The sequence below is a fragment of the Passer montanus genome, unplaced genomic scaffold (assembly GCF_014805655.1).
Source record: "Passer montanus isolate IOZ18808 unplaced genomic scaffold, ASM1480565v1 scaffold61, whole genome shotgun sequence".
In the NCBI taxonomy this organism is placed as follows: domain Eukaryota; kingdom Metazoa; phylum Chordata; class Aves; order Passeriformes; family Passeridae; genus Passer; species Passer montanus.
The window spans coordinates 3,622,892-3,635,671 of record NW_024371149.1 but is presented as its reverse complement, the minus strand read 5'-3'; the positions used below and the strand labels follow the sequence as shown (position 1 = coordinate 3,635,671).

Below are 12,780 nucleotides of genomic sequence, written 5' to 3'. Positions count from 1 at the left end.
CCTAATCTCTCTGACACAATCTCAACAGAGGACATTTGATACCCAAAGCTTACATGGACAGGCCCTGAGGCAGGCAAAATTAAACTTAACAGCACACCAATTCTTTTAGCAAACAACAGAAAAGTCCTGCTTGGCATCACCAGGCCATACATTCTAGCAGCCTCCAATAAAAATGTTCCAGGGGCCAGTAAAGACAAGTTCCTCCTTCTACATCTATTTTTTTCCTCCAGCCAATGGGCAATTTCTTGGCCCATTACTTAGGAAATGTTATATGCTTTTACATGAAGGAATATGAGAAAATAAATAATTTTTTTAAAGGGGAAAAAACCCAACCAAGACACACATGGACATTTTCAGAATGGCAGCTGCTCTAATACAGTAGAAACACAAAGTTTATTTGGCAGGCATTGGAGACCAATATAGGATGAGTTTTAACCAGCTGTTTTCCCTGAAAAAGCTTCCAGGGTACCCATGTAATTTGAAATGTGTATATAGAAAGTGCATCGCAGCGAGTGCACTGGACTGTCCCCTGTGAAGTCACATTTCAAGTCAGGTGTATGAGATCAGGTCTCTAGCAGCAAACAGAGCTGGATAAACACACACATCTCACCCATCTAGAGAGCTGCAGGAAACTTTACAGACTAAATTCTGCTGCACAGGCAAGGAGAGCCCTTGTGAAAGAGAAATCCCTGTAAAAGAACAGGGAACACAGGAAGCACGCTAAAGTTTAAGGATTTAGCTCTTCAGTCTCCTTTTTTCACCTTGGACATCAGGATATGTCAGACTGCTCCTTTTCTCACTGCTCCCCTGGGATTGAGAAAACCTCTTGCAGAAAAGAGTTGTCTTCAACATCAAGAAATGACATCTCTGTCTTCACAGCTATCACTTACCACAGTCTACACCAACTGAGTTATCAGGGATGACACAGTAACTGCAGAAGATAAAGCACATCCAAACACTGAGTTACTTCATAAGACAAGCTGCAGCCTACACCAGCTAACTCAGGTGCCTAAAAGGGGAGTAGTAGTGAAGGAAAAGAAAGAATCCTTTCCATAGGCTTTCAGGAACTGGCTTTGGACGCTTAAAATCCTTGTTCTCACATATGGCCTGTATTCACAGCTTAAAAAGTCCGCTGGGATTTGGCCTGGTGGGAAAGACCTATATCAACAATTTCCATAGATACTAGTGTCTCATTCCATAAATAAATGTTTTGAGTTGAAGAAGCCCTTCCAGAATGAAACTAGTTTTTATTACCACAATTCTATCTTACTAAGCCTTCAGACATTTTATACTCTTATATTGCTGGTCAGAAGTTTTCCAGACACAGCCAGATGGGTCTTTCCTGAAGCTGCCTGCAAGAAGGTATCATAATAATTTGCAGTACTGAAAACAACCAAGTGATAACATCTTTTGTTATGGAGCACTGAGATTTTGGGCACTGAGTGCAGAGACCCCCTCACCAGCTCTGTACTCCCCAGCCAGCTGCAAATCACTAATTCTCCTAGGACCAATCCTTATTGTGGTCAACCTCCACAAAGGAAGCTGCAGCACAGGGTCGTAATAGGAATTCCTCAGACTCCAGAGGAGGGAAAACTGCCAAGCTTAGCCTCTCTCATGCACTGCCTGCCCACCATGCTATCAAGTCTGATATGCAGGGACACTGCCCCAGCTCTGGAAAAGGAACAAAAGCGTATGCAGGGTCAAGACCGCTACTAGCCCTAGTAGTGCTGATATGGTTTTGCATCAGACATTTTCAATGACAACAGCCTTGTGCTATCAATGACAGTAGTGCAGGCTGGTTAGAACCATGTTTGATGGTCTGCAACCTGCAGGCAACACTGAAACTTGATTTCCATGAACTCTAGTGCCAAAAATCTCTAAGCACAAAGTAAAGAACTGGAGTTACTTGTAGGTATAGGGAACAGGGAAAAAGAAGACTAAAAAAGAGAGACCATCTTTTCCTGCTTCTTATTTTCCACCTGCCAAAGCAATGCAAATCCCGATGACTTCTGCAGTGAAAGCAGGGTGCATTCACCCTCTCTCCAAAGAGGAAATCTGTCAGTGCAGTTTTGCTCAGAGTTTAGACTGAAAGAGGAATGCCAGTCTGCGTTCCCCCCTGCCATCCCAGTAGTATGGGAAAGTGAGCCTGGTATTTCTCACTAGGATACTGTCCGTTAATTCATCACTCACCCTCCTCCCCTCCCTTCTCTCCTATGAGAAAGTTTAATCCTTTGGCTCACATGCATCTGGTAAATTTTTCAGTCCCTGTTTGCCACTGTCATCATGGCAACAGCCCCCAGAGATAACCCAGCAGCTCTGCCACAGCAGGCAGGCTGCTGCCACTCCCTGCCTGATCTGCCATTTAGCCTTTGGCTCGTAGGCCTACAAAGAGCTGTGGCCACTCCCAGGCTCATCTTCACAAGCATATTCTTTCCTTAGAGATAAGTTTACATGGCATTTGTTTTTCTTCAAAATTTACTGTGTCTTCATTCCCACAATGCCTGAGACAATTCTCAGCTCAATTTTTGGGACTCTGACAGAATCACACAAATAATAGCACTGCAAAAAGCGATTCTACCTTTGCTGTCCCAGAAAGAAAAGTTTTGTGTTTAACAGATAAATCACCTGTGGCTTCTAGCAAAGAGAAAAGATTAGCTAACAACCTTCTCTGAAGCACCACACTAACCTGGACTTGTCCCAGCATCACAGGTAAGCACACTCCAGCCTCAGGTTAGACAAGGGCTCATGGCAGTGGAGGCTTGGACAGCAGCTAACTCAGGATGGGACCTTTGGACGGGAGCAGGAGGACAGGGGGTCACCAGAGAGATCTGTAACTCATGCTCTCAGGAACATAACGCGAAAGTTATATGCACACGCACATTCTTTGAAATGTCATCGCATTTACTCAACTCACATCTCAGAGATGGGGAATTCTCCCTCTGGCTCTGCCAGGAGCAGAGCGAGACAGATCCTGACACCAGAAGTAAAGCCACAAGGTCATCTCCTCCTCTCCTGATTCCATCATAAAAAGGCAAGATACAAGATTAACCAGCTCCTCTGGCACCTCTGTATTAGTCTCAGACATCAGTAATCGGCCGTTTGCAACAACATCCACACTTCCCAGTCTGGTCATCTAAATTGTGGGAGCCACAGAAATTGTACAATATTCTCTGGGAGGGAAGAAGAGTAAAGCAGCATTACTAAAGGGCTGTTTTCAATCAAAGCATTATAAATTAATATAATTATGGGTTAAAGTAACTGATCCATGAGAAACAAATGAACATTCAAAATGAACTCAAAATTAAAAAGGAGAGAAAGGCAGATGAAGAGTAAAAGGTAAAAAAAAAGATACAAGGAAATAAAATCTAACTATAGACTCAGTTTCAGCAGAAAGTTAAATCCATGCTCCACTTATCTTTGGCTACCGTTAGTGTTCAGAAAGCTTACTTCTAAGATATTGCCAGCCCATTTCTTCAGAGGTATTCTGCAACTGTTCTCCAAAAATCATGCAGGCAGCAATACCAGAATGTTTGGGGAGATGTTACCAAAGTATAAAGTGGTATTTAAATTTAATAAGGTATAAAAAGGAACATGATGTCAGCCTAATTCATAGAGCCCCAATTTTTGAAGCATTAAGCTTATTGTCATAAGGATCAGCAGCAACTACAGTAGTTGAAGTTACAGGGTCACATTTCCTCCATACACTAAAAAAAACCCCAAAACATCTAGTGAGCAACTCAAAATTTTAAGGATGCATTTGCCCATCAGAAATCAGTGCACCTCTGTTTTCTCAAAGATGACTACTCTGAGCACTGACATCACTTCAGTTGCAGACAAACACACAATGAGGTGAGATACTCCACATTTCCTTTTTACAGCATTCAAGGCTTCTTTCTTGTGCTGGTGACCCTGGTGCCAGGCAATATTGCCCTCTTCGCCCAACAAAGCCAACTAAGCAATAGCTCACTTTATAATCAAACACTGGCAGGTGAGTGGGGTTTTTTTACATCTGTTATGTTGGTAAAAATCAAGAGATTTCAAGAACAGAGGAAACAAAAAGAAACACCTGAAATACCAACACAGGTGGACAGGTCAGAAAAAGTGGGGGGTGATACCTTCATTGTCAGGGTGGTGCTCACAGACAGCAAGTGGAGAGAAATTTTTGCATTAGCATGGTTACCTTTTAAATATTGTCTTCACCTAATCTGGAGGGCCAGAACAACTAGAATACTTGTAGGGCGTGGAAAGGAACAAAAATATTGTCATTGTCCTCTCTTAAAATAGTGGTACAGTGTTCCATTGTTGGGGAGGAGGACACTTTAAAAATTTCTTTATGATCCATAGATGAATCCCCCTCTGCTAGTGATGACTTTGCTACTGTCTAAAGAAGGATTAAATTTGGAGACAGTGAAATCTCTGTGATATACCGCAAAAAAAAGCAGATACTTTTTTCACTGGATCCTTCTTACAGGAACTGGAAGTAGCTCTCCTTACCCAAAATATCTACAGGCTGCTCAACACACTGCTTTTCACCATAGGGACACCTACAAATATTTTCTGGCTGATCAGAGTAAATGCTCTAGAGCCAAGGGCTTTGGGACACGTGCAGGAGTTAGCCTAATCACATTTCTGCCATACACAAATCCAGTTTATATTGGGAAAACAAGAAACCTGACTCTCACCAAGCTCTTTTCTCTAACCTCGTGTAGAGGCAGTAGGAATTCCTGCCCAATCTGTGTGCCCACTTCCCCCCCCCCCATCATTGTTAATGCCGGAAATTTAATACTCAATGTGACCACTGAGAAGACAGACACAAGCTGAAATCCTGTCTGCTCTGCTCCAGCTCCTTTATAAAATATACAGCGTAAACTGAGAGGCAACCTGGGGTAACCCCAACCATCACTAACATCTACAGTGGGAGGAAGCCAGCTTCTAGCCATAGTGAGCCACAGTAAAGCAAGGCTTCCACAACTCACCACCCCAACAATCTCTGCTGGCTCTCAAACCAGGGCATTTTCTGCCTGTACTGATATGTTGGGGCAGGCAAAAAGCCAAGCCAACCCTCAGCAGCCCCCCACTAAGTTACCAGGTCCAACCTCTCCTCCAAGGTCAGGGTCTCCTCTTTGGCACAAGCCCTCCTCTTCTCCAAACACTTCTTCCAATGAAATTTCCCCTATTGGTGTATACATACTATTTGAATCCTCTTCCCCTATGCTGGGGACTGCAAGCAGAGGCAGGTAGGAAGGACAGGGGAAGGCAGGCCGCTGGTGGGAGGTAGAGGGCTGCTGTTTCTAACATCAGCTGAGCAGCCTCACCACCAGCCCCTGCTACACTTGTGTGCTGTGGTGCAGAGTGAAGAGTTCAGCCGCTTGCTACTCACAAGCCCACTCCACCACCTGATTTTTCCCCTGTAGCCCCCATCCTGAGCACCCAGACTCTTACAGTCACTCCATCAGGTAGTTCCCAGCCTCATACACTGCTCTGAGGGGTGTGCAGCACTCTGCTCTGCTCCCTGCTTCCCTCCATGTGTGCAAACACCTCCAAAAAATTTCCAACCCACTGCAGCTGGTCTGCTATATATGCTCCCAGCATCTCTCAGACTTCTGCAGGCAGCAAAGGGGAGGCACAGGGTGGAGCTGGGGTGCATGAAAGCTCTTCACTCAGCCCATGCTGCAGGAAGGAAAGCTTCCTCTCCCAAACCAAATGACTGGACCTGATTTGGCTGCTCAGCAAGTACGGCTGAGCAGACAGTTTGATTTGCCATCCTCTGCAAGAAAGGACATTTGTCCTCAACCTGCAAACACAGGAAGACACAGACACCCATCACAGACATTTCTAGGCGAGTCTGGCTTTGCTGGAGCCCCCGTGACCGGGTGCTGGGCTCGCCTGCCCCAGCAGAGCCGGTGGCCGCGCTGCAGTGCAGCAGCCTGCACACAGGCAGCTCCAGCAGCGTGCCCCACAGAGACCCAAAACCTGCCAGCCTCAGGAGCAGTCCAAGGGAGTTTTAGTGCAAGCAGCACCTAGGAACACGTACAGACCAGATCAAGAGAGATGCTAGGGACTGATGCTGCTAAACTCCCTCTGCAGCATTCAACCTCAAGGTTTTAGTGTCCAGGGGAACTGCTGCTGACACTTTCAACAAAACATATTGTAAAGCCCAAATCAGCAGCCACTACAGAACCAAAAGCCAGGACAATAGTGGTGTGGGAAAATAGCAGAGTTGGAAGTATAAAGAGTGTTTTTTTCCTGTTGGGGTTTGATACACAGAAGTAATTCCCTGCTCCTCCCACAATCCACATAATCTCCTACAGGAACAGCAACAAAACAAATCAGTAGACTGCAAATTTTTATCTGGTTTACAAATTTGGAAAGATGAAAAGGAGGGAGAGAAGCCACCTCTATTTCACAGTCAAAAGCAAAGCCATAGTAAGGACAGTGGACTAACTTACAAGACAGCTGTTTTTAATTCTTTCATCAAGAGATGTCACTTGCCAGAGCTAAAAGATACAGATTTTCAACAGCAAATTAAAATTTAGCAATAGATGTAATACACAGAGATTTTTTCTTCTGCACCTAAGAAAAAAGGGCAGAAATACTACAGATGATGGCAGGATCAATAAATATTATTTGGTATAAAAAACATCCTAAAAATTATAAAATCCTAAAGCTCTGCCTACCTCTTTCAAAAGCCAGACTCTCTCTTGAAGTGTATGCTGGCAAGTCAAATTGGGGATATCTCCCTACTGCTACTGAAGCTGCTGCTTCTCTCTTGATCTTTTGATCACTGCAAGTAATTTTACTTTATTTGAACTTCACTGTAGCACTACTTGCTATGAATTTTCATGTTCAAAAAAGTATTCTGGTGAAAGCCACAAGACAACTTTCAAAAAATTACAGTTATTACTTGCCTCTACCCGTAGCGCTGGTAAAAGTCCGTGCATTCAATCCCATAGGAATTTCAGATGACTGAAGCATTGTATTTCCTCCATGTGTAATAACAACTGCTCTTATATGTCAGCTGAATGCTGACTAAGGTGAAGTCTGTTTCCTCTCCCTTTCCACAAGCATTTGGACCCTATTTAACATTAAACTTCTTGGCATGGTCTTCACTGGGGAGTCTTAAGCATCAACACAGCATGAATAATAGCAAATACTTCACTAAAGCCAAAATATGAATTTTAATTTAGACCAGTTCTTACTGACAAAACTTATTAAAAGAGAGAATAGGCATCCAAAAATCACAGACAATATAAAAAAGAGACTCCTCTCAACTGCTGACTTGGTATTTATGAAGGGTGAAGTTTACCAGACTGAAGCTGTTAGGACCAGCACCCTGTCCATCCTCCTTGCTTTCACAGAGAAACACCATGCCTCTTCAAGTCTTTACCCTTTCATTGTATCTAATTCACGCTGAAGCGTTCCTCTTTCTCCTTTTCAGCCACATACAGTAAGCTTTTCATCACTTCCCAGTCACCTATCTAGTATTTCTTCATCACAAGTCTTGAAAAACAAAGGTAACAACAAGTACTGCAGAAGGAGAGCAAGGCTCTGTTACCATTGCCTTGAACAGATTCAAGGAAAGCACTAGAGCAGGCAACACTTCTGTGAAGCAGCAATGGGCTATACTTTGCAGCAGCAACAGCAAGATGCTGACTCTTGAAGTAGCAGTTACTGCATCAGGTGTCCATACAGGTTCAAATTCTGCTAGAGATAGTATAAAATGTTAAATGTAGCTCTGCTTAAGCTGGAGAGGGGCTGGCTGTCCCCACACAGGGGAATATTCTGGCTCTCTGACTGTGCCTAGAAGAAAACCAGCAGTGTGGGAGGAAGGTCAGGAGGGTGGGTTACCCTGTGTGCAGCTGGGTGCACAGGAGAGCCCTGGACAGAGGGACTGATGGGCAGAGACATGGACAGCCCAAGGAGAAGTGCCAGCTTGGGGAAAGGACACATCAGGCAACACATATCCAAGATGCTGCAGAATTAACACCATAATTCTGCTCCTTAGGGAGACAGCTTTCTAAAACGCCTTTTCCCAAGACTTTCATTTTCAGGTTGCTGAATTGAATCTCCCTAATCACTGATTTACAGCTGCAATGTCTAAATAGCACACATTTCTCCTTCGATGTTTTAAAGACCTATTCCAAGGTGAATTCACTAACTTCCTATCAAAATACTCAAGTCTTTTACTATAAGTACTTTTTGTACTTACCCCTTGAGCTCTCAGCAAACACAGCTGGAATAACTGAGGAACCTACATATTCAGCTAAAGCCACCATCCACTTTTCACAGATTCCTCAGTTCTCAGTTAAAACTTCAACACAACCTGATCAGTACCTTGTTTCTGATACTCCTCTGTAGTAGCAGAAACACACATTTTCTTTCTTGGTTCTCCTCACACTTACCGTACCTAACTGGTACGTGTTTAAGTATATCATTGCCAGTTGCCTTGAGTTGAGTAGGACCAGGCTAGCAGCCTCAATGTATTTTATTTAAAGGAAGGTATGAAATCTAAATGGTAAGTATAGATCATAACATGGCCTATATTCACCCATACTTACTTTTCCTACTTGTTGGGTCATTAAACTGTCATCACCTTACTACGAAAAACAATTAGAATCTATACAATTCTCCCTCGGTAATTCATTAAACGACCAAACACTTAAAAACTGACTCAATCAGTTTTTCTGAGTGTCTTGGCCTTCAACTAATACATTTTTGAATTTTCAACTATATTCAGCATGCATATTTCCCCATTTTTCTTATCTCCAGTTAACTCCAGAGTTAATTTCACTACCCTGTCCTTTGTACAATAACTTCGCAATCAGTTTATCAAATTGCCCCCTCCCTTCCCCAGGCAGCCTGGCGTCCACTAGCATATGAGAAATGGCTCTCCTGAGCTTAGTCCTCACTACAGCATGGACAGGGAGGTCTGTGGAGCAAACACAGCATTAATGGCCGTCAGCAAAGCAAAGCCACTCTTCAAACCTCTCCCATATTAAGTTGAACTAATTTTGAACTCAAGAGATTGGATATCCCACCTACATCAGCAGGCAGTGTCACATGACCACTGAGGGGACACTGATTCTCAAAAGATCTGCAGCCACCTCATTAACAATCCAGGGCTCCAGTGGTTGGTCCCCAAAATGACCTCACTCAGGCTAAATACTAAACACCTTAGCAGATATGCTTGCTTCTAGAAGTAGGAAAAAAAAAAAGAAAAAGAAAAAAGGAAAAAAATCACTGCTTCACAGCACACTACCATTGACACTACTTCTTTATACAAACCACACAAACTACAGTAAATGAATGGAAATTTTTCACTATTCTTCAAGCTGTCTTCTGCTCTTATCATCACATTTCATATTCTGGCAAAAATGAGAATACATATTCTATTTTTCTTTTTTGTAAGGATTAGGTAAAACATTATTCACTTCTAAATCATTTCTCAAGATCATTTGCTTTCTCCTCATGTTTTTCCCTTTCATTTCACAGTCAACCCCCTACTAAGCTCTCTACTCAACTAGCAAGATAGTCAAAGGCTTCATACATTAATTTTGTGACATCTGAAATGCCTCTAAAGACTTACAACTCTTCCTGCTCACCTTTTCTAGAAAGAGTTGCCTCTGGCATCTCAACTTGTTGCACTCCCTGTTTTCAGCATCTTTCACTGCAGTTCAATTTCTCTTGCTCTCCCCCGCATTCACCCCACCCCATCCAATCCCTGTAGTGATGCCCTACACACCAGAAGATGCACATTCCCCTCATACTATATGGCCTACTACCCTTTATGCATACATATGTCCCTGGAAAGCAGAAGACTAATAGCTTGGAAGAGTTAGATTTTTTCTCTTTTCATCACACTACACTCTAGTTTCAGGTTTTATAAGTCTCCAGGAGTAATGAAAGCACAAGCCCCTTGTTCAAATATGCTGAGAAGTCAAATTGGCAAGATTTCTCCATCCAACATATTTCTGCCTTTGAATGCAGACTTTTTAGCTTCCAAACATACCACCTTTAACTACAGCATGAAAGCAGCAAGGCATAGAGCATCTATCTTTCAAAAAAATAATCACATCTATTCTGGTAAGACAGATCTTCTAGGTAAAAAAAGACATTCAGCAAAATAAGTCTGCAACACTTCTCTTTATTATGAGTGATTGATACAGACACACACATAGATGAATCTACCTCTAGCTCAGGTTGAAGAAGAAAGATCTCAAGAAGAAAATAGACAACATCACTTTACAGAGTATCCATTTCCAGACACAGGCATTCTACACTACCTTCTTTCAGGCCCCTCTTTACCACACAACTCAATTATTTTGAAATGCCTAAAAATAATGACTGAAACAAGAAACTCCAGATCCCTTAAATTTATTACAGCCTCAACTCCAGTGAAGTATTTTCCTACTAATATAGAGAAGAAAGGTAGATAGAGACACTAACCTCTGGCTGACAGTTTTTTGGTGTTGATGATTTTTGCAGCATATTCCTGTGAAGAATTTTTCTTTACACATCTGCGGACCACAGAGAAGGCTCCCCTGGAAAAAAAAAAAAAAAAAAAAAAGGGTAGGTGCTATGAAACTGAAAATGAAACTATAATAGCAACAATTCCTGTTCCCAGAGTGGACCAGATTAAGGACAGGGCAAAAGACATCCAGAGGAGGGACACAACACCTGAGAATCTGATAAACAATGCATGCTGTCTGATCAGCAAAAAACTTAAGTCTATATGGTACTCAAGCCTCCTGAAGACTCCTCAAGCTCCCTCATGGACAGCGCAGTAGGAAGAGCACACTGTGTGGGGAGAGAGAGACCACACAGGCCAGAAACAGGACACGAAGGGATTAATAAACAAGAGACAAACAGCCCCGAACAGCACTAGCTGGTAAGTCCATCTCCCAGAGACAGCATCCCCGGCAATCACAGCACAAACCCAGGACTCATGTCTCCCATGCTCAAGTGCAAGCTCCGTCACAAAATCACTGCAACACTTTGCAGAAGTTACTAGTTCTCTTATATCTCTCAACCCACTTGCAAAATTGGGATAGGCATGTACCTACTAATGAAGTGAGTAGAAAACTACAAGGCTTTCTACATTTCTACATTTCTCAAACTGGAACTATTTGTATTATTACAACTATTCAAGAGAATTACTCTTGGAGAAGAGATATGAGACAGAGGGAAGAAAGATTTCTGTGAGGAAAAAGACTGAATACAAGAGACCAAGGTGAAAAGACAGAGACTGAAAATCTACAGGACTACACTAGCTAGCACTTGGAAACAGCTTATTTAAAAAAAAAAAAACCAAAAAAACCAAAAAACCCATGGTGGGTAAAGAACAACAACTAGCTTTACAGAAAAGATCTGAAAAGGGGAAAGGACAAATATGAGAAAACCAGCAGAAAATTCAAAGTCCTTCAGATCAGGAATGCAAACCCATGTCTAGGGACAAATGTCCGTATTTCAGCTATGAGGGGAACAGAAGCTGCACAAGAGCCCCACAGACAGTTAGTCCTTCAGGGAGCCTAAAATAGCCTGAATCCTTCCAATACTGCGGAGTCCTGGCCTTTTTATCCCCTTCCTCAACCTCTACATACAAACCAATGAGCATCAAGGTGAGCACCAGCACTGGGGCCCGGGCTTGGTGACACACAGCTGCAGCAGCCTGGGGAGGGACAGGGACACCGGGCTGGAGAGAAGAGATGCAGCAGAGCCCAGCAGTTGGTGCAGGAAGGGAGGGAGCGAGCAGCAGCACCCACGAAAGCACTGTCCCCATAATCCTACTCCAGCCCTTTCTGCACTGCTTTCCTGCCCAACTGCGCTCCCCTGCAAAGCCCTGTCCTAGGGTGCAGCAGCAAGTCTGCCAATGCGGAGACAAGTGCGGAGAGAGGGAGGGAAGAAGCGAGGAAGCGGGGAGGGAAGAGAAGCGCGGTGCAGCAGCACCTGGTCCTTTCACAGGGACAAGGAAGTGGGGACTGAAGCATCGCGGAGTGGCTGTAACACTGTCGCGTCCCAGCGCAGAAACAGTTGCAGGGGACGGCAACGTGCACCTGGGAGACGGTGCGGGAAGGAGAACGGGGCAGCCAGGTCCTGAGGAAGGAAAAGGAGGGAAGAGAGAAAATCTGGGGGTGCAACAGGAGCGCGCAGCCCGAGACAAGCTGCAGGGACACCCGCTGCGGCGGGGCGACCCAGGAGGGCAGGAACACCTTTCCCTCCGGCGGCTGTGCCGCTGGGGTGGACGGGGGGCTGGAGAACAGGATTACAGCGCGACAGCTAATCCTTCTCCGGCTCCCGGGAGAGCCGGGTCGCCGGCACAGTGCTCCCAGCAGCGCCGGTGGGTCCCGGGGCCGGGGCGGGCGGCGGGGCGCGGCGCGGGGCGCACAGCAGGCTCCGTACTTGCCGAGCTCCTCGTAGAGCTGGTACTCGTCGGTGAAGCGGGTGCACGTTGCCGTGGTGGCCATGTTCGGGCTGCGGGAGGCTCAGCGTCGCTGGGGCATGGGGCAGGGCGGCGGGCACGGGCCGGGCGGGCGCGCTGCTCGGCGGCCTTCCTCCTGGCTCGGCGGGGCGGCGCGGGCTCCCCCGGCGCCCGGCTCGGCGCTCTCCCCGCTCCGCCGTGCACAGTCACCGCTCGCCGGGGAGGGGAAGGAGGCTGAGCCTGGCCAGCACCGCGAGAACTGGCTCGGAGACACCCCGCGCCGGCCCCCTCCCTCCGCCGGCCCCGGCCCGCCGCGGGGTGTGGCCGCCGGGGGCGCTCCCGGGGCGCCCGCAGCGCCGTCG

At 45.3% G+C, this 12,780-nt stretch overlaps 1 protein-coding gene across 11 annotated transcripts in view; it reads right to left on the bottom strand.

Annotated features, from left to right (window-relative positions):
• Nucleotides 1-12,758, bottom strand: part of CAMK2G (calcium/calmodulin dependent protein kinase II gamma) — a 119,402-nt gene extending 106,644 nt beyond the window's left edge. For 3 of the 11 annotated variants that reach the window (XM_039727289.1, XM_039727288.1, XM_039727290.1), the window contains exons 1-2: nt 12,400-12,755; nt 10,447-10,541 (exon numbers count right to left, since the gene is read on the bottom strand). In XM_039727289.1, coding sequence (XP_039583223.1) covers nt 10,447-10,541; nt 12,400-12,464 — 160 coding nt within the window. In that variant the 5' untranslated portion in view covers nt 12,465-12,755. Of the gene's footprint in view, nt 1-10,446; nt 10,542-12,399 lie in introns of all 11 variants that reach the window. The other 8 variants (XM_039727291.1, XM_039727293.1, XM_039727296.1 and 5 more) reach the window with 6 other exon arrangements.
• Nucleotides 12,759-12,780: the final 22 nt, after the last annotated feature.